The sequence below is a fragment of the Lipotes vexillifer genome, unplaced genomic scaffold (assembly GCF_000442215.2).
Source record: "Lipotes vexillifer unplaced genomic scaffold, Lipotes_vexillifer_v1.1 scaffold469, whole genome shotgun sequence".
NCBI lineage: Eukaryota > Metazoa > Chordata > Mammalia > Artiodactyla > Lipotidae > Lipotes > Lipotes vexillifer.
In genome coordinates, this window is record NW_006788006.1 from 829,394 (window position 1) to 850,878 (window position 21,485).

The 21,485-nt window shown below is 57.9% G+C and overlaps 1 protein-coding gene across 1 annotated transcript in view; it reads right to left on the minus strand.

The window, feature by feature from the left end:
• The window catches only part of NOTCH3 (notch receptor 3), a 34,168-nt gene extending 18,761 nt beyond the window's left edge, over window positions 1–15,407 (minus strand). Inside the window, exons 1-17 of the mRNA XM_007461099.1 lie at window positions 15,293–15,407; window positions 12,147–12,225; window positions 8,739–8,881; window positions 8,321–8,659; window positions 8,106–8,228; window positions 7,795–8,028; window positions 5,537–5,692; window positions 5,263–5,448; window positions 4,530–4,643; window positions 4,173–4,286; window positions 3,377–3,610; window positions 3,146–3,256; window positions 2,467–2,659; window positions 2,240–2,391; window positions 1,898–2,011; window positions 1,300–1,455; window positions 168–393 (exon numbers count right to left, since the gene is read on the minus strand). Of these exons, the coding sequence (XP_007461161.1) occupies window positions 168–393; window positions 1,300–1,455; window positions 1,898–2,011; window positions 2,240–2,391; window positions 2,467–2,659; window positions 3,146–3,256; window positions 3,377–3,610; window positions 4,173–4,286; window positions 4,530–4,643; window positions 5,263–5,448; window positions 5,537–5,692; window positions 7,795–8,028; window positions 8,106–8,228; window positions 8,321–8,659; window positions 8,739–8,881; window positions 12,147–12,225; window positions 15,293–15,407 (2,789 nt within the window). The remainder of the gene's footprint in view (window positions 1–167; window positions 394–1,299; window positions 1,456–1,897; window positions 2,012–2,239; window positions 2,392–2,466; window positions 2,660–3,145; window positions 3,257–3,376; window positions 3,611–4,172; window positions 4,287–4,529; window positions 4,644–5,262; window positions 5,449–5,536; window positions 5,693–7,794; window positions 8,029–8,105; window positions 8,229–8,320; window positions 8,660–8,738; window positions 8,882–12,146; window positions 12,226–15,292) is intronic.
• Window positions 15,408–21,485: the final 6,078 nt, after the last annotated feature.

The following is a 21,485-nucleotide window of genomic DNA, read 5'->3' on the forward strand; positions in this document are numbered from 1 at the left end:
TAAGGTGACCTCCCAACAGATGGCCTGCCCCTTCCCGGACACTAACCCATCAGGCATCAGAGTCCTGAGGTGGGTGCCAAGCCGAGGACTCCCCTTGTCTCCACTCCTCAGGTCCCACTCCCCATCCGATGCCAGGGCCCCTGACTCCCAGGACAGGCCCCACCCACCTGGGGCTGCAGTCAGGTAGGTCCTGCTCGCAGAGGAAGCCTCCATAACCCAGCGGGCAAGTGCAGGTGAAGGAGGCCACGTGGTCTGTGCAGGTGCCTGGGCCGCAGGGGCTGCTCAGACACTCATCCACATCTCGGGCGCAGCGGGGGCCAGCAAAGCCAGGTAGGCAGGAGCAGGAAAAGGAGCCCACTCCATCCTGACATGAGCCACCATTCAGGCAGGGGTCTATGGTCAGAAAGGAGGAGGTCTGGTCACACACCTCGCCCCCTGTCAGTCCAGCCTGACCTGGCCATGTCTTGTGTAGAGGGGAATTAGGAGAAAACCAGGCTTAATTGGGTGGGGCACATTTGGCCAGGGGGATCAAACTCTGTCCCCTCTGTGGCCTCACCCCCTCCGTTATCTGGAAACCTCGCCTATGTGGAAGGGGGGAGGGGTTGGAGAAGCCAAAAAAAGGTCCCTTTGAGCTGCCAAGTACTAGTTGTGTCTGCTTAAGTCCTGGGCTCAGCACAGGAGGTGTCCTCCAGACCTGGGCTAGCCAGTAAAGTGGCCACTGACCACATGCGGCTCTTGAGCCCTTGACATGTGGCTGGTCCAATTTGAGATGTACTGTAAGCATAAAACAGACACCAGATTTCAGATTGTGAAGACTCAGTATGAAAAAAAAAAGAATGTAAAATATCTCAATAATTTTAAATTGATTATACTGAAATGATAATATTTTTATGTATTAGGTTAAATAAACCTGTTTTTGTTTGTCTCGTTTACTTTTTAATGTGGCTATTAGAAAAACTTTAATTCATATGTGGCTTGCATTATTTGTCCATTGAACAGTGCTCCTGGAGACTCGCTAGGGGCCTGTTATCTCATACTTCACACACAATCCTAACTTGCTTGCTGCCAGAGGCAATCTATATAGGCTTCAGAGTCCTCTCCCAGCTCATCCCTCTACTTGCTGCATGACCTTGGGCAAGTCACTTGACCTCTTTGGGGACTCAGTTTTCATAAGCAAAATGGGGAAAGTAAGATAACTGTGAAGATGAAATGAAAACACAGTGCTAGGCACATGCAGGGGCTTGATGAACCTGTTCCCTAGGTCAGCACCCCCCCCCCCAAGAGCTCCCCTGAACTCACTGGGGTCACAGTCATCGATGTCCTGATCACAAGAAGGGCCACTATAGCCCTCGTGGCAGGTACAGCTGAAACTCCCTGCCAGGTTGGCGCAGGTACCATGGGGACCACAGGGTGAGGGGCCAGCACATTCATCCACGTCCTGCTGACATCGTGAGCCTGGGGGTGGGGAGTAAAATAACACACCGGGTTAGAAGGCGCAGAGTAGGGTCTGAGGGTACCTGGCTCTCAGGAAGAACCTGAAGGCTGAGATGGACGAAGGCAAGAACAATAAGTTTGCCTCTGGGCATTTTGCACACACTGTTCCAGAACTGCCTTCTCCTTGTTTCAGAGGGTGGTGAATGCATTCTGTGACTGAGGTCTGCTCCTCCAGGCTGTCCCCAAAACTCTCAGCCTGATTCCTAGCTTCTCCAACCCCATAGCCCTTCCTCTTCTTCTGAACTGACCACATAGGCTGCAAGTACTTGTGTCTAGCTCTGTTTCTTCTCAGAAGGAAGCTCCCCTAAAAGGCAGGACCGGGAGTGACTCCCTCTCTGGGTCCCCAGCATCACCCAGTATGGGGCAGGTTGCAAAGGAGATGAGGGAGAGGCAGCTGAGGTACCTTGCCAACCAGGGGGGCAGGAGCAGACAGCCGGCTGGCCAGGGGCAGACTCACAGGAGCCCCCATGTTCACAGGGATTTGGGGCGCAGGGGGACAGCAGCTCACACTGACGGCCTGTAGTGGGCAGGCAGAGTGAGCCAGTCTTGAGAGATTCCATTTTCCCATCTCCCCTCAAGGTCCCCACCTTGATACCCACTTCCCAAGCTCCTGGGTAGGGATGGGAGAGGAAAAAAAGTGGGGGGGGGGTATAAATGCAGAGAAGGAAGGGAGAATGGAACAGAAGGGAAATGAGAAGGAAGAAGGGAGGAGGCAGCCCTGGGGAGGGAAAGTGGGGACACGCACCCTGGACACCAGGGGGACAGGTACAGCGGAAGCCCGTTCCATCACTGGTGCAGGTGCCGCCTGCCCAGCAGGGATGGGATTCACAGGCATCTCGAGCGAGGCTCTGACTGCACTGAGGGCCACTCCAGCCAAGCTCACACACGCAGCGGAACCTGAAGGGGGAGGCAGTCAGGGCTGGCAGGAGGGCAGGGAAGCAGTGGGGATCAGGGGTTGGGGAGAGGCCTCACCCTCCAGGCGCGTCGTGGCAGACGCCATGACTGCAGGGTTCTTGGGCGCAGGGATGGCTTGGGGGAAGACAGAGCGGGGGCAGGGAGCCAGGTGGGCAGAGGCATTGGAAGCCATTTTCACCATCCACGCAGGAGCCCCCCTCACCGCATGGGCTGGACGCACACTCGTTGATCTCCACGTTGCAGAGAGGCCCTGGGGAGCAGGCAGACAACCTCGTCCCAGAACGAGGATAGCCGAGCTACCGGGGAGGGACAACCTTGCCCCATTTGGCAGAGCCACACCCTTGAACAAGGACAATCTCATTTGCTTCACAACACATCAACTCTTGTGCAAATTAGGATACCCACCTCCTCAACCCAGAGATACCTTGCTCCAAATCATCCTTGCCTTGTCCCCAAACTTATATGAAATCACTTTCATTTCCACCAAGGGTTACCCTGGCCCCACTCGGAAACACCTCAGTCCCCGAGTCTGAACACCTTCCTGTATGTTCCAGGATAATCTTGAGCTAATATAGGGACAACACGCCAATGAGAGAAAGCACTGTCTCAGGGCAAAGTGTGGACAATCTCGTTGGACCAGAGTGTGCAAAGAGAGGGGCAAAACCTGGCCAAGAAAGATGGGTGATTTCACCCTCACCCTATAAAGACCTCCATTCCACGGCAGCCACTTGCCCACCTGTGAAGCCAGGCTGGCAGACACAGTCATAGCGGTTGATGCTGTCCCGGCAGATTCCAAAGGTGCAGGGGTTGCTAGCACAATCATCAATGTTCACCTCACAGTTCACACCTGGGGAAGGGGAACATGACAGGGATTGCCACCACTGTGCCCTACCAGGAGCACCACTCCCGAACCCTCTGTGTCCTACCAGATGTACTGTTTCTGCCCCAGCCCAGCCCCCGGCCCCACCTGTGGTGCCGGGAGGGCAGCGGCAGAGGTATTTGTCCACCAGGTCTAGGCATTTGCCACCGTGGCGGCAGGGCTGGCTTCGGCACTCGTCCACCTGGCTTTCACAGCGCGTGCCGGTGTAGCCCGGGGCACAGGCGCACGAGAAACTGGCGATGCCATCCACACAGCGCCCATGGTGGCATGGGTCTGGCGAGCAGTCATCCACGTTGTGCTCACACACCGTGCCCTCGAAGCCTACGGGGACAGAGGGTCAGGCCCTGCCCACTGGCCAAGGTCCTGCCCACAGCCGTGGCTTCTGCCCAATTCTGGCTCAGCTCTACCTCAGGCCCGGCCCATCGAGCCAACAGGAGGCGGGCTCAGTTCAGGCCCTGCCCCTGAATGTAGCTCCATTCCATCCAGCTACAAGCTCCAAGACTCGTCCCTGGCCAGGACCCTACCGCAGTTAAATCCCCCCCCTAGAGTGACCCTGCTTCCAATCCTTACACTATCAGCCCTGATTTGCCTCGCCCTCCACTGGAAATGGGGACACATGGGAGGTGCCTGGGGATGTAGGGGGTCGGACCCCACCCCTCCAGTTAAGTGCACAGCTATCCTGCTAGACCCTTTGGCCTCACCCCCAGCCTTACCTCTGCTTGTGTCCATCATTGGCTCCACCTCCTGGCTCTTTCATTGGCCCTGCTGAGGTCCTGCCTTGCTGCAGCCCTGCCCCCAACTTTTCCCCAAGGTAATTATTGGCCCTTTCCCCCACTAGCCCCACCTCCAGATTCCTGCCAACTTGTCACTGGCCCTCCCTCACCCTCTGCGCAGCGGCACTCATAGCCATCCGGCTGGTCCACGCACTTGGCTCCATTCCGGCAGGGTGTGCTGGCGCATTCATCCACGTCCAGCTGACACATAGCCCCGCTGAAGCCTGGAGTGGCGGGTGTGGGAGGAACAGAGGGCCAGACAGGGTCAGAGCAGTCACCCCTCACCAGAGCTGCCTTGTTTGGGTGGGGAGTCCATTTACTTAGTTTTAAATTAATTTCAATGTTTTTCATAAGGTGGCTTCTGTTATGATAGGTAACCACTAACACGGTCTTATAAGCTCCCATCCTGGAGCCTTTGCCCCTTCAGAGACTCATCTTTTTCAGGCTCCCTGGCCCAGAGTCCTCACCCGAGGGGCAGGTGCAGCTGAAGCCATTGACTCTGTCTTTGCAGACCCCGCCGTTGACACACGGGCTGCTCTGACACTCGTCCATGTCCACCTCGCAATAAGTGCCTGTGAAGCCTGGGGGTAGAGGGAAGGGGATTAGGGCAATGGGGGTTAGCTTCTGGTCTGAAGGGAGAGCGAGGGGGGACATACCCCCTTCCCACTTACACACAGTCCCCCTGAGCCTTGGCCTTGCCGCCTCCCAACCCCAGATTCAGTTTTTAGACTCAGGCTGGACCTTCATTCATCTGTGGCCCCAACTGGTTCAAGGCTTATGAGACTCCCTATGGGCCTTGCCTACAGACCAGCCCTTGCCCTCAGACCAGCCCTTGCCCTCTCCAGTCCTCAGACTCTGTCTTGTCCCCAGGTCCCAGCCTCAGGGCCCACCATAGCCTTGTGCCCAGCCTCAATCCCACCCCCGGCATCAGTGCATTTCTGTCTGCAGCCTCCGCCTTGATCACTCCAGACCGTGGTCCTGCCCTCATGTCATTGCCACCCCGTAGTGTCCAGACTCCACTCCCAGACCCTCTGAGGTTCCACCGACTCCACTTGACCATGCCTGCTCTGGCTCCGCCTCCACCTCATCCCAGGGTTCAGCCTCACAGTCCCAGCTCCCTCCCCTCCCCGGCCCAGCCTGAGGCTTTTCTCACCCCGCCTCCCCACCTCAGGTCCCGCCCCAGCCACGCCCACCACACACCTGCCATGCAGATGCAGGTAAACTGGCCTATACGGTCGAGGCACGTGGCCTGGTTGCGGCAGGGGCCGGAGAGGCACTCATTGACATCGGTCTCGCAACGCGGACCAGTGTAGCCACGGCCGCACTGGCACAGGAATGAGCCCTGTGTGTTCACGCACCGGCCCAGGTGCTCACAAGGGTTGGCACCTGCAGGAGGAGTCACAGAGGGTGTAGGTGTGGCCAGCTGACAACCGCCTCACCCCTCCTTCCCTACTCTCAGATGGCGCCCCCTCACCGATGGAACACTCATCCACATCCTGGTCACAAGCCCCGCCTGTGAAGCCAGGTGGACAGGTGCAGATGGCCCTGCCGTTCACCGGGTTCGTGTCGCAGATAGCATCCTCGTGACAGGGGTTGCTGACGCAGGCGTCATCCAGATGACACAGAAGTCCTGGGAAGGAGTAGGCAGAGGTCAAGGGCAGATATCCCCCCCAGCTCTGCCCAAAGCTCCCACACCCCCAAATATGGTATTGCGTTTTGTTTTTACTAATCAGCATTGTATTTAGTAGCTATTTTCCCCCAATCATTTATTATGAAAAGTTCAAACATACAAAAAAAGTTTATTCATATACCCACCACCTAGATTCAACTATTGTAAGCTTTATCTATCTTTTTTTCTGAACCATTTGAAGTTGGAAACATCCACATATTGTTTTTTTGTTTTTTTGCGGTATGCGGGCCTCTCACTGCCGCGGCCTCTCCCGTTGCGGAGCACAGGCTCCACACGCGCAGGCCTAGCGGCCAAGGCTCACGGGCCCAGCCGCTCCGCGGCATGTGGGATCCTCCCAGACCGGGGCACGAACCCGTGTCCCCTGCATCGGCAGGCAGACTCTCAACCACTGCGCCACCAGGGAAGCCCCACATATTGTTTTTAAATCTACTGATTCTTTTTCTGATTATAAAAGGGTCCTACCATCAAGTCTTTGCTTCTGCAGTACCCTCTGTCTGACATACCCTTCCCTCCATTTCAAGTCCCCCTCCCAAACACCTTCTCTGACCTTTGCCACTTCTGTTTGGACTTGTTCCCCCTCTCTTTCTCAGTCACAGTTTAGCTCTAAATTCCCATGGTTTTTGCCCTGGACTGTTTGCCAGACTCCTCCCAGGCTTCTCCCAGGCTTATCCTTCACCCCAAATCTAGCTTCCAGCATAATCATTCTAATACTCAAGTCACACTCCATCCTTGCCTCTACTCAAGAACCATCAATGGCTCCCTGCTGCCTACAGGGAAAACAGCCACTCACCAGTTTTGCCCATGGGGCAGGCACAGTAGAAGGAGGCCACACGGTCATGGCAGGTGGCCCCATGGAAGCACACGGCCGTGGCACAGTCATCAATATTCTGACTGCAGCTCTCGCCTGTCCAGCCATTGACACACACACAGCTGTGGCCACCCAGTGTGTTGAAGCAAGTGCCCCCATTGTGGCAAGCGTTGGGCTGGAGTTGACACTCGTCCACGTCCTCCGTACAGAACTGGCCTGTGGCACACAGATGCACCAGTCTAGTCACCTGGTGCATGCCAACCCAAGGTCTTCCCTCTAGTCCCACTGCTCACCTGTCCACTCAGGAGGGCACTGGCAGTTGTAGGTGTTGACACCGTCCACACACGTCCCCCCATTTAGACATCGGTGCCCTGGACAGTCGTCCACGTTCACTTCACAGTTCTGGCCCTCGAACCCTAGCATGGGAGGAGGAAGCAAGGATGGTCATTGCCAGGCTGGCCTGCTGTCCCCCCACCTCTGCTGCCTCCCTTAGGTACAGCTCCCTCACCAGGAAGGCAGGCACAGTCGTAGGTGAGGTCGCCACTCTGTCTACAGGTGCCCCCGTTACGGCACGGCGAGGGGGCACAGGCCACCAAGGGGCTCTCACACAGTGGCCCTGTGTAGCCAGCTGGGCACTGGCAGCGGAAGGAGCCAGGTGTGTTGAGACAGGTGCCACCATGGCGGCAGGGTCCGCCCATCCGGCACTCATCCACGTCGCTTCGGCAGCTGCGGCCCTGGTAGCCAGGTGGGCAGGAGCAGACGTAGCGGCCATCGGACCCCACCGAGCAGCGGGCACCATGGGCACAGGGGCTGCTGAGGCAGGGGTCTGGCAGGGAGCAGTCTGGGCCTGGACGGAACTTGTTTTTAAATCTACTGATTCTTTTTCTGATTATAAAAGGGTCCTACCATCAAGTCTTTGCTTCTGCAGTACCCTCTGTCTGACATACCCTTCCCTCCATTTCAAGTCCCCCTCCCAAACACCTTCTCTGACCTTTGCCACTTCTGTTTGGACTTGTTCCCCCTCTCTTTCTCAGTCACAGTTTAGCTCTAAATTCCCATGGTTTTTGCCCTGGACTGTTTGCCAGACTCCTCCCAGGCTTCTCCCAGGCTTATCCTTCACCCCAAATCTAGCTTCCAGCATAATCATTCTAATACTCAAGTCACACTCCATCCTTGCCTCTACTCAAGAACCATCAATGGCTCCCTGCTGCCTACAGGGAAAACAGCCACTCACCAGTTTTGCCCATGGGGCAGGCACAGTAGAAGGAGGCCACACGGTCATGGCAGGTGGCCCCATGGAAGCACACGGCCGTGGCACAGTCATCAATATTCTGACTGCAGCTCTCGCCTGTCCAGCCATTGACACACACACAGCTGTGGCCACCCAGTGTGTTGAAGCAAGTGCCCCCATTGTGGCAAGCGTTGGGCTGGAGTTGACACTCGTCCACGTCCTCCGTACAGAACTGGCCTGTGGCACACAGATGCACCAGTCTAGTCACCTGGTGCATGCCAACCCAAGGTCTTCCCTCTAGTCCCACTGCTCACCTGTCCACTCAGGAGGGCACTGGCAGTTGTAGGTGTTGACACCGTCCACACACGTCCCCCCATTTAGACATCGGTGCCCTGGACAGTCGTCCACGTTCACTTCACAGTTCTGGCCCTCGAACCCTAGCATGGGAGGAGGAAGCAAGGATGGTCATTGCCAGGCTGGCCTGCTGTCCCCCCACCTCTGCTGCCTCCCTTAGGTACAGCTCCCTCACCAGGAAGGCAGGCACAGTCGTAGGTGAGGTCGCCACTCTGTCTACAGGTGCCCCCGTTACGGCACGGCGAGGGGGCACAGGCCACCAAGGGGCTCTCACACAGTGGCCCTGTGTAGCCAGCTGGGCACTGGCAGCGGAAGGAGCCAGGTGTGTTGAGACAGGTGCCACCATGGCGGCAGGGTCCGCCCATCCGGCACTCATCCACGTCGCTTCGGCAGCTGCGGCCCTGGTAGCCAGGTGGGCAGGAGCAGACGTAGCGGCCATCGGACCCCACCGAGCAGCGGGCACCATGGGCACAGGGGCTGCTGAGGCAGGGGTCTGGCAGGGAGCAGTCTGGGCCTGGACGGAACCAGAAAGGGTGAGCCTGGGCTGACCACACCCTTGCCTGCCCCGGGCTCCCTTCCAGACCCTCCCTTACCTCGGAAGCCACGGGGGCAGCGGCAGGAGAACCGGGCGGTGCCTGACACCACCGAGCTCTGGCAGACACCATGGCCAGCACAGGGGCCGGAATGGCAGGGGTCTTCCAGCTGACACCGTTCACCCACCCAGCCTGGTGGGCACCTGTGGGCAGAAATGGCCTGGTGGGGAAAGTGAGGGCGGGACGGCCCCAAACACACAAGAGATATGCACAAGAAAGACAAGAAACACACAAGCAAACAAACACGCACACTCATTCATCCATGCAACAAATATTCCCTGAGCACCTACTAAGTTCTTAGCAATAGGAATACAGCAGCAAACACAATTAAAGTGGCCTCTACCTTCTTGATGTTCACAGCCAGGTCCAGCAAACAGAAGATATACAAATAATGAATTAATAAACAACATGCCGGTGTGGGGCGGTGGTGAGGGCCATTAGGGCCATGAAAGATGTAGTGGGTTGAGTGGTGGCCCCAGAAAAGTTATGTCCATGTCCCAGAACCTGTGACTGTGACCTTACTTGGAAAAAGAGATGTAATTAGTGATGTAATTAAATGATGGACGTCAAGATGAGATCATCCTGGATTATCCAGGTGGGCCCAAAATTGAGTGACAACTGTCCTTACTTACAAGTGAAAGGCAAAGGGAGATTTGAGAGAAAGAGAAGGCCATGTGAAGAGACTGGAGGAACACCTGGAGGTTCTAGAAGCTGGAAGAGGGAAGGAAGGACTCTTCGCTAAAGCCGTTGGAGAGACCGTGATTGCCAATACCTTGATTTCAGACTTCTGGCCTCCAGAACTGCTAGAACAAATTTCTGTCGGTTTCAACCACTCAGTTTGTGGTAACTTGTTACAGTAGCCACAGGAAACTAAGACACAGGATAAGGAGGATAGTGATGGGGGTGGGGAAAAGGCAAATACATTTTCACAGTGAGGGAGGGGGTCATGGGACTGTGTGGGGAAGAGTAGAGGAAACGGGAAATGCGAAGTCTCAGGTTCCCAGGCACACACAGACAGACCCTAAAATATACACAGATACACAGAAGGACACACCAACACGATGTGTTGCCCTGGCAAATACTCAGATACCAACCCATAGCCTCATTCACGAATATGGACTCTCACATGGACAGGCAGAACCCCCACCAATCCTCAACTCCTTTCCTGGGGGCACATACAACCCTTCCTTCCGTTGCGAGGAGGTGGCCACCAACGCTGGCGCCCTCTTGTTGGAGGAAGGTCCTTCAGCCTGCAGCCCCCTCCAAACCCACCAAGGCAACCTTGAACGTGCGGGTAAATATGGGGGTTGGTCTTAAGACCAGAAACTTCCAGACGGTGGGGTCAGAGGGAGGGGCTTGGAGAGACAAGAGGGTCCAGGCCCGTCCCCCGACGCTACCCACCCCTCGCGCCGGTTCCTCCTCTGGCTTGTGCAGGTCGCTCGGGGCTAAACTTAAGGAGCTGACTCAGTCTTCAGCGTCACCCACAAGATCCCCTCACCCCGGCCCCCACTGAAACAAGTCGGGGCACGGCCGGGTGCAGATGGTGTAAGAAGGGGAGAACCCAGCCTCCAAGCGCCCTCTCCCAAAGCCCTCAGGCCAAGGACGGCAGCCAAGACTGCTCGCCGGGAGAGGAAGTGCTGCTCTGGGCGCCGAGAACTGCGCACTGCCCCCCCCGCCCACGTCAGGCAGGGCGTGGCCGCGCGGCCCCCTCCCGGCGCCCCGGGCGGGTTCCCACGCTCTGCGCCCCGCGCCCCTGCCGACCGGTCTGGCTGGTTCCAGCTTCGCCCGCGCCCCGCCCAACCGCCTGTGCTTTGCGGGAGACGGGCGGGGGCAGGGGTGTGTGTTGTGGGGGGGAGCACGGGCTTGGCGGGGTGGACTGGCTGCGGAGGCGAGCACTAAGAGACAGAGACAAGGGTTTGAGAGCCTACTTTGAAGGGGAGAGTTGGGGGGATCCATGGAGGGGTGACAGATTGGGGCGACCCCGAAAGGACACGAGAATTTGGAACCTTCAAGGAGACTTGGGGTGGGGGGCGTGGGGAGTGCTTCCCACGGCCCAGGTCTGGGGACTGAGCTCTCTCCACTCCGGGCGATCCGGGCTCCGGGCCGCCGCGCGGGCCGGTGATTCACCTGTCGGGGGGCGGGGCAGCCGCGGGCGCATTCACCTGTCGGCAGCATTCCAGGCGCGGAGCTCAAAACGCAGGCGCCCAGCCACGCGGCTCCGCCTCCCAGATGAGTAGCTCTGGGTAAGGTCCCACTTTACCCCTGACTCCCACCGTCCTAACCCGAGGAACCCGCTCAACCAGGCTAAGACCCCCACCCACGTGAGCCACAGTGGTGCTCCAAAGTGCGTGTGTAACTTCAAAGGGGCTCTAATGTCAACCCAGCCCACCCAGCTTGGACCTGGCACACATATTGCTGAATAAATGGATACATTAATGAATCGATCAACGGCTAGTGGGTGAGCTGCTTTTACTAATGATAATATTATAGAAAGGAACCAAGCATTTCCCCATAACCTTGAGAGGTTCCACCTTATGGCACCTATTTCCTGTGTCCCTACCATTATTAATAATGATAATCCCATTTATTAAGCATGTACTGAATGCCCAACACTATGCTGGTTTCACCATATGAAGGGTCTCAATCTTTACAATCAGCCCCATAAAGGAGGGAACTATTATTGCCCCATTTTCCAGATGCAAAAGCTAAGGCACAGAGAGCTCAAAGCACTTGCTTTGAGCCCAGAATTCAAACTGAGTTCTGTCTGCCTGTGCTCAGCAATATCCCAAGGCCCTGCCCTGCTCCCGCAATCCTCTGTCTTTCCTTGCATTATCCAACGTTGCATTTTTGGGGCCCCTTCTGGTCACAAGCCAGGGAGAAGCACGCTGTGTCACAGATCAATGAGGTTCAGGGAGGGGAAGTGACTCACTCAAGGTCACACAGCAAGAAAGTGGCAGATCAGGGCTCTTGTGTCCCCACCACTGAATCTTGAGATGTGGGAATGTGCAGATGCTGTACCCACTACTACCAAGCCACTGTCACTACTGCCTGAAAGTTTGTTGATTGAATAACTACCTGTCCATCAGGGGATTTACACAAGACCTCAGGCAGCAGAGAATTCTGTGAAGTTGGCATTGGTGGGCCCATCTTCCAGACTGGGACACTGGGGCTTAAAGAGTTTTAAGTCTCAGGCCATCAGCAACATGATATGGGATTTGAACCCAGGCCAGGCAGACTCCAGAGCCTCTGCTCCTAACTCTGCTGCATTCAGTGGGGAAACAAGGGGTTGCCCAAGGCACACACATGTAGGAAGTGGTAGAAGCCTCTGTGATGAACACAGAGGCAGGGGGAGAAGACAGACCGCCTCCCCGGACAGGGCCCACTCATGGCTCAGAGCCAGGCACTCACAGGCAGGCAGCCTCCCGGGAGGGCAGCTGGGTGCAGCGACCTCCATTCGCACACGGGCTTCCATCCAGGCAAGGGGGCGCTGGGTAAGGGTGAAGGAAGGTGGGGGTGTCAGGAAGGCACCCAGGAACCCCAGCCCAGAGTGAGACTCCCTCCTTTCCTCCCCCAGGCAACAGCTGCGCCAGGCTGGGGGCATCTCTGCGAGTGCTGGGAGCCCCCCATCCACAGTTCCCACGGCCCCCCGCCCTGGCCCCAGCTGTTAGGGCTGCAGCTGTCCCTGCCAGCTCAAGCCCTGGGAACCACAAGGCAGGGGCGGGCAGGAGGAGGGGCCGACTTATGCCAGATGTGGGCACTCAGAAGCTGCCAGAATGGGGGGGGGGGGCTAAGGCAGGGGGGGGGGGGGCGGCGACCTCCATTCGCACACGGGCTTCCATCCAGGCAAGGGGGCGCTGGGTAAGGGTGAAGGAAGGTGGGGGTGTCAGGAAGGCACCCAGGAACCCCAGCCCAGAGTGAGACTCCCTCCTTTCCTCCCCCAGGCAACAGCTGCGCCAGGCTGGGGGCATCTCTGCGAGTGCTGGGAGCCCCCCATCCACAGTTCCCACGGCCCCCCGCCCTGGCCCCAGCTGTTAGGGCTGCAGCTGTCCCTGCCAGCTCAAGCCCTGGGAACCACAAGGCAGGGGCGGGCAGGAGGAGGGGCCGACTTATGCCAGATGTGGGCACTCAGAAGCTGCCAGAATGGGGGGGGGGTGCTAAGGCAGGAAGTGAGGGTGCTGCTGAGTGTTGAAGGGAGGTCTGGGGCTGTGTGCCCAGATCCTGGGATTGCGGAGGGGGCAGTGGCGGGGAGTCCTAGGGGCATATGGGTCTTCCTTCCGCTGATGTTGGGCATCTACTCCAGCTGGGCAGGCCTGTGTGCTAGGTCTGGGGAGAGATGCCAAGCCATGTACTCCATGTGCCTCCAGCATTGGGTGTTGCAGGGATAGGGTTTGTATTGAAGGGAGGGGCAGCCGGCACAAGATGTGGGCTGCCCTGTCCAGCGTCGCCATCCCTGAGGGCTGTGTCCCTCTGGGGTGTGGCACAGTCGAACTGTCCTGTCAGATGGGTCAGGGGCGTGGCAGGGTGTGAGCTAGTGGAGAATTGTGTGTGCCAGCAGGTGTGGGGCTGCTGTGTGCATGTGTGCCTGTGTGTGCATGTATGAGAGAGAGAGAGAGAGAAAGGGAGAGGAAGAGGAAAATTAGAAAAACAGAGACAGACATAAAAGAGGAAACTAGAAGCAGGCAGACAGAGAGGAGGAGATAAGAGATGGACAGAGACAGATAAAAAGGGAGATAGAGATGGACAGAGACAGATAAAAAGGGAGATAGAGATGGACAGAGACAGATAAAAAGGGAGAGACAGAACAAATTAAGCTGGACATGGGAATGCACCAAACAGGGCTTCTGTCCCCTTCCTCAAGGGACAAGCAGACAGGACACTATTACCCAGACAGGAGCCCGTGGGTGTTTGCGAACTCACACTGGGGGCCACGTGACACAAGCCGTGGGCCCTGCTGAGCTCTGGGCCCTGTGAGCCACACGTGTGTTTGCGTGACCTGCATGGATGTAGAGATGTTTATAGACTGAAACTTTTTGTGTGTCCATGTATGTGAACTATGTATCTGGGTATATAGCTGTGTGTCTGTGTGTGACCTCTGTGTGCCTGGGTGTGTCTGTGTATGGGTTGGATGTGCCCGTCTGTCTGCATGTGTGAGCTGGGTGTAGGCATGTCCTTGCATCTATGTGCATCTGAGTGTGTGCAGGCAGTGTGTGTGAGGTCTTGGGCTGGTGGTGCAGGGTATGTGTGAACATGTGTCAATGTGTGTGCATGCGAGTGTGAACACATGTGAGCTGTGTATGTCTGTGCCTTGTGTGAGCTGGGTGTATTCCTCTGCAGGTGTACTCTGTGCGTGTGTGCGCACGCGCACGTCCGCATCTCTGCATGTGCGACCCAAGACTGTGTGTCCTGTGAATGTGTGACAGGCCATGTGGGTGTGCGCTGGCCTCGCGGGGGCGGCTGCTCCTGCCTGGTCCTGCCCCATCGACCCCGGGGCTGAGCTGGGGAGGCCCATTTCCTCCCGCAGCCCCCACCCCTCCCAGTGCTGAGCCCCACGTCAGGGTCCAGAGACCCAGGGCCAGGGCCACTCGGCCCGCATCCCTTCCCTGCCGGCCAGGCCTCCCTTTACGGGGTGCACCCCTGCAGCCCCGGCCCGGGCCCCGCCGCTGTGCCGCTTTGTCTGGCAAAGAAAGCGCGAGGCTGGCCGGGGGGAGGGGGTGTCTAGACGGCGCGGCCATTGTCCCGGGCGGGGGAGGGGAGAGTGGGGAGGGGGAGGGGCGGGGCCCCCCGGCAGGCTGGGTAGGGGCTTGGGCTGCGGGGAGGGGGCGCCGGAGCCGGAGAGGAGCACGTGGGCTCGCGCCCCCTGCCCTCCCCTCCCTTCCCAAGGCGGGGACGGGGTCCCGGGGCCGTCCGGTCCTGGCAGCCAGGGGCGGGAGCGGGGCCGCGGGCGGGGGAAGGGGCGCGGGCGCAGCTCTGGCTCCAGCTCCAGCTCTGGGTCCGGGTCCGGGTCTTGCCGCGCTCCGGCCTGGGAAGTTTTCTCCGAGTTTAGAGCTCCGAGAACTTCGCGCCACCTCCCCGCCCCCCGCCCGGCCAGCCCTGCTCGGAGTGGGGTGGGGGGCTTTTGTGTGAGGGGTCCCCGACGTGGGGGTACTTGGGTCCCAATCGTGACCTTCCCAGGACTCCAGACGGGCGTAGGTTGTGAGAGAGCCCCAGATTCTTGGTTACCCACGCCCCCGCACCACCACCCCCCGCGCTAATCTTGATTCCCGCACCTCGAGCTCCCAGTCCTGGGCTCCTGTGTCCCTTCATTCCCAGCTCAGATCTCCCCTGGGCCCCAGTTCCTCGGGCTTCTGGGGTCCTGCCTCGCCCCCACTCCCAATTCTGGGTCCCTGACCCCCGGGACTGCCACACAGTCCCCGGGCTCCTGCGCTCCCTGTCTCTGCGCTCTGGTCCTTGGTTCCCAGGCCCGCGAGCCCCAGACTCGGGGAGGCCTGGCACTCCGTTCTTACCCTTCCCCCACCCACTCACCCCATCCCGCCCGCCAGGTCCCGGCCCCTCACCTGCAGCCCCCGGCCCCGCTAGCAGTAGCAATAAGGGCAGCGTCCGCACGGACGGCAGGGGTGGCGGCGGCGACATCAGGCGAAGGCGGCGGCGGCCCCGGGGCCCCGGCCCCATGGCGGCCGGCCGCGACCCTTCCTCCTCCCTCCTCCCTCCTCCCTCCTTCCCTGGGCTCCTGGCGCGTCCCGGGCCAGCCTCCGCGCCGCCAACTTCGCTGAAGTGAGACTGCCGGACAGCCCCGCCCCCAGCCCTGGGCGGCTCGCTCCGCCCCGGGGCCAGCCCTGAGCTCCCCCGCCCCCGGCCTGGCCTCCCGGGGTCCCTGCCCACCCTCCACCCACACAGCCTGGGACCCGAAGACCCTCTTGGAAACTCAGGCCAGCTATGCGGTGAGACGCGGGCCCAACCAGCGTGACAGACACACCCAGCCTCCTAAACATCACCGCTGCTCCCCAACACCCATCCAGAGCGGGAGACACACACAGAGCCAGGACACAAACACAGATACTCCCCCACCCCCGACACCCCGAAACTGAAGCCAGGCACGTCCTGCAAGGCTCATGAACACACAGCCAGGATGCACAAATGCAGAGGCATGCACAGAGCTTCCTGGGGACTTAAAATCTGAAACACTCACAAACTCTAAACTCAGGCCCAGCCAGACCTTGAGCCTTAGGCGATTTTTGCAGCCTCGGACCTCAGACACAGGCTAGGAGTCTTGTGTGTTACCATACACCCACAACCCTTCTTACTGTCAGCCCTCCCTGAAAGCAGCCCCTTCCTCCTCACTACCCTGTGTGAACCCCAAAAGTCCAACCCACCCCCCAGCCCCACCCCATACCCTATACAACTCTGCCAATCAGCCAGTCTTGCTCAATTTGATCAAACTGTCTTCTCCAAAATCAGTCATACTGCAAAGCCACCCTGCAGTGGGCTCTGTCCCTGTGGCAAGAATGGGGGCCCCAGAAAGGCCCCATGCCCAGCCCTAGAGAAGCTCTCAGTCTGAGGAAGAAAAAAAGGGACACAGACACCCCCAGCACTGTGGGCTTAGGGCTGGGCCAGCGGGAGGGACGAGTCTGGGGAGGGCATGCAGAGGGGTCGGTGAGGGCTCTGCTGGGGGAGGGGGGGTTACTTATTCATTCATTCATTTATTCAACAAATAAATATAAAGCTCCAGCTCTCTGTCCGGCTTTGTTCCAGAGGCTGGGGATACAGTTTCCTCCCCCAGGGAGGGCGTCACTGAGAAGGGTTCAGAGGGGCTCAGCCCAGAACTGGAAGAAAGACATCCCAGCAGAGACAGGTCTGCACCCAGAGGAGGGGGCAGAGTCAAGTCGGGAGGGAGGGGAGAGTGGGCAGCTCAGGCCCTGAGGAGGAGGAGGAGGAGGAGAAAGAGGCCAGGCTGACCTGTAAGTATCTGGCTCGGTGATGAGGCTGCAGGGAGGAATGGGTTGGGGGTGCGGTGCTGAAACCGAGGAGCCTGAGCGTCACCCATGAGGCAGCTAAACACTGGGGCTAAGCATGGGGCACCAAGGTGGGAGACAGTCACAACTGACCAGGGCCCAGTATGGGAGATGACCCGCAGCCCTGCTGAGGCTGGCAGGTAGCCCAGCCACAGGGGACAGGAACTGAGGATGTCCTGCCTCTCTCAACTTATGAGTTCAACCTCCATCTGGGAGGAGAGCTATCCACCCATCTTATGGGTCAGCCCCCATGGGGATGGGTATCTGCCCATCTTATGGTGACTTGCTGAAGGCTTTCTAGAGGAAGAGCTAAGATTTGAACCCAAGTCTGATTGACTGCAGGCCACATGGAGTGAGAGGGGTGGGAATGGGGGTGGGGATTGGGCAGAGAAAAAGACAAGAGTTGCACAATAAGAAGGGCTTACTCACTGTGAGTGTGCTGAGTCAACAGGCCCATGGGGCAGGTGCCGCTTAAGTCCTTCCCATGCCCATCACCCCAGGAGGAAATCCAAGCCCCCCAGCCCTGCTTTCAGAGCCTTCAGACCCTCTCCAGCCCCTCCTGTCCCCTTCATCATCACACTGAGTCAAACTCCATCTTCACCCAGCAGGCTTTGCACTCTCATGGCCTTTGCTCCGGCTGTTCCTTCTGCCTGGGACACCCAGCTGGTTAGAAGGACCCTTTTGCATTGCTTCCTCCCCAAGCAGGAACTCACAGCAGATGTGTTCTCTTTAAAAATGCATTTCACAGGAGTTCCCCGGTGTCCTAGTGGTTAGGATTCCAGGCTTGCTTTCTTTTTAAAAATTATTTATTTATTTGGCCGCGCCGGGTCTTAGTTGCGGCACGCAGGATCTTCCTTGCTGCCTGCTAGATCTTCGCTGTGGCATGCAGACTCTTAGTTGAGGCATGTGGGATCTAGTTCCCAGACCAGGGATCGAACCTGGGCCCCCTGCATTGGGAGCCTGGTGTCTTAGCCACCAGACCACCAGCGAAGTCCCAGATTCCAGGCTTTCACTGCCGTGGCCCGGGCAGGGAACTGAGATCCTACATGCCACGCAGCATGGCCAAAAATAAATAAATAAAAATGCATTTCCTTCTAGTTACAGGGAATGCTCTACTACTTCCTGCACATGCCACTGTTTTCTCCATGCTGGTCCCTCTTTCTAGCATGCCTATCCATCCTCCATTCCTGTACCTGATGAGCTCCTATTCTTCAAGATTCCAGTTCCAGTAAGCCCTCTCCGCTCCCCACCACCAGCTCTCCTAGTGCCCTCTTGCCCTACCGCTCGGCCTTGTCCACAGGGGGCTGGGGGTGTCTGTATCCTGCTCTTTCTTTGCTTCTCTATACTGGGGGCTCCCGAGGCGCCAGGCATGACCCAGCATGAGGTGGGCACTGAGGGGGCAACATGGGAGAGTTTGGTGACTCCGGAAGTGGCTGAAGGAGTTGGGAGGCTTAGCCCAGAGGAGCCACCACTGGGGGCCCAGACCACTCTCTTCAGTACCATTCTAGGGATCTGAGGGTCCAGAGACTAGGGGTCCAGGGGGCGAAGATAGGGTCTTCAGCAGTGGGGGCTAGCTCCTCCCCTGACCCATCTGAGAAAGGACTTTCTGCTGGAAGAGATGCTCTAGTAGGTGCTGAGCTCCCTGTCACAAGGAGCAACCAAGAACCTGGACACACATTTTGCTAGGCAGGAAGTCAAAAGTCTGCTACTCTGTTGATCCAATGGCCCCTGGTCTGTGGCAGACAGAGACAGAGAGGGAGCAGTAATGGTGAGTACAGCATGGGGGCAGTGGGGACAAAAGGAAGATACCCTACTGGTGTCAGTCCCTTTCTGAAGCCTCCGAACTCTGAGGGCACCCACTCAGCAAGGCAGAAGGTGTGCGTCCCCTCTCCAGGTTTCTGCTGCCCTCCAGCCACGGTGGCCAGAATAGCCCAAGGTGTCTGGATCCTTGAGGGACAGGACAGTCAGAGCAATTATTCCCACGGCTTTGCAGCAGACAGCTGCCCAGTTCCCAACGTGGTGGGGGTAGGGGTTGGCTTGAGCCGTCTCCCCTGCCCCTGCCGGCTGCCTTGGCCAGGGACTGCATTTCTCCTCAATGAGCTCAGTCCCCAGGGATGCAGGTCCTGGGGCCAAGCCAAGACACAGCTGCTGGGCCCAGGCCCACTGACCGGGAACCTGAGAACGTGCCCTTGGCTTATCCTCTTGGGACCACAGTCCTGTCCTCTACACATGGAAGCTGGGGCCAGGCTGTCACACCCAGGCAGTGGGCCATGGGAGCCCAACAAGAACCAGCAGGAGAGAGAGCTGGTGGGTATGGGGCCTGGGCAACAGTGGGAAGGCTGGATCCCAGGGGTTGTGGGCTGCAGACCCAGCCAGCTATCCTGGCCACTGCCTCCCTGGGGCTCTCTCATGCTCAAGTGGCTCAAGGCCACTGCCTCCCTGGCTCCCCACTGCCCAGAGTGACACACTCCTCACCTTGCCAGTTCCCCTTCCCTGTCTCCCAGGCTTCCCGGTTTTTGCACAGGCTGTGCCCACTGCCGGGAACACCTTTCTCATATTCGGGAGACTCCATTCACCTGACGGCTCACTCTGACCCTCCAGCTCTTCTCACCTTCATTCAGTCATTTGACAAACGTATACTGAGTAACTACTTGGTGCCAGGCCCTATTATAGGTAGAGGTGACAAAGACAGAGCTTTTTGCCCTGATAGGGGAGACAGACTAGTAACAAGAAGACAAACAAATAAGAACTATAGAATGTGCATGAGAGATGAAGAGATTTCAGTTCTAGGGGGTCAGGATAGGCCTCGCTGATGAGGGGACATTAGAACTAAGATCTGAAGGAGGAGAACAAGCCAACGAGGCAAACAGCCTGGAAGCGTGTTCCAGGCAGAGGGAACAGCAAGTGCAAAGGCCCAGAGGAGAAAGGGGCGGGTAGAAAAGAAGAACAGCAACGAGGCCAGGGTGCTGGGGGAAGAGTGAGCAAGGGGAGGGAGCTCAGGGAAGCTGATGGGGGCCAAGTTCCAAGGGGCCAAAGGGTCTGGGGTTGTATGAAAAGTACAGTGGACACCACTGGAGGGTTTTAGCAGGGGGAAGCTGATGTGATCGAGGCTGGAAAAAATAACACTGCCATTTCTTCTCCCAGGGAACCTTCCCTGCAGTTTCCCATGGTCTCCTCTGGCTCCTACGGCCTCTTCCGTTTCAACTCCGACCACTCCATGTGACCCTACCTGGCTCCCACGTCATTCTGAGCTCTGTGGGCCTCTGTCTTGCTGACGACTGAATCCCCAATGTCTAGCACAGAGCCTGGCACATAGTAGGTAAAATAATTGTCAGTTGAATGAATGAATATACCCAGCACATCTCGGGGGAAGAGCAGGACCCAGGAGCTGGGACTCGAATCTGCTCAGAGCCAGCCTTTGAGATGTCCCTGTCTGGACACAGACATGTCTGGCCTCCATTAGATCAAAGCTCAGTCAGAGGAAGGGATGGGGGCTGATGGGGCTTCCTGGAGGAGGAGTGGATGTGAGGGCTGAACGTGGAAGAAAGAGGAATGAAAAGAAGGGAACTTAACTGTAATCAAGCACCTACTGGTTCTGCCGCTCTGGGCAGGGGAAGCAGGGAGGCCATACCCCACCCCTTCTGGGGTGGAAGCAGTGGTTTCCCTGCCTTAAGACCCTCCACTGGGCAGGACATCCAATGGAGGTCTTGGCCTCATGGGCTTTGGGCTCAGACCACTCCAGCCTTCCTCGTCCGTGGCCTCACCCAGGACCCCACCTCCTCCAGCTCACCTCTGAACTATGACACTCCAATGTCCTTTAACTGCCTCCTTGCCTCCCTGGCTGCTGAAACTTGTCTTCCTTCCTTCCTGCAGGTGTGGCACTTGTCCTCCCACCTTTCCTCCTGCTTCAGAGAAGGGGAGCACCTTCCTAGGGCTTTTCATTACCTCCTCCTGTGGCCAGAGGTTGAGGTCTCCTCTGTGACAAAGTGAAATCTGCAGCAAATGCTCATCTCACACACACACACACAGCCCTTCCCCAAGCTCCTGTCTCTCTCCCCTGCATCTCCCCCCAGCACTGCTCCCTCCGTTCTTCCCCTTCTCCACTCTGCTCTATGCCCCAAGAGGCTGACCTCTACAGATTGTATCAATGGACATCCTTGTCCTCCAGCTTCCAGGTGGGTTTGGCCAATAGGAGGCACTGGCAGAAGATGAAGTGGGGGTGGGGGGGAGGAGAGAACAAGATATTAATTCTCCTGTATCTTTCCCTGTAGGGTCACCACCTCGGCTGACTGTGTTGCTTGACCAAAGGCCGTGTCCACATAGTCCACACAAACCTCTCCCTGAGTTCTGCTAACATCCTTCCTTCCCCTTTCCCCGTCAGGTCAGGGGGATCCGGAGATGGTAATGGTTCTCCAGGGGTGCTTGCTGGGGGTGCTGCACTAACCCTTGTTGGTTTCCCCAAACCCTGCCTGCTGTATACGATCCCTGAAGCAAACCTGCCTCAAATTGTCCCATTTCAATGTGCCAGTTGTTCCCTCCAGGATCCTGACTGGGGTCCCCACTCTTCCCTCCCATCCCTGCTTAACCACATTCAGAGCATCCAAGCCCTCTGTCCTCAGGCCCCACTCTCAGGTTTCCTCCCTCATGATCTGCATGGCTCAGTCCTCTCAATCTCTCAGCAGCTTTTGACACCATGGGCTATGCCCCTCCTCCTGACCTCCCCCCCCCCCCCCCCCCC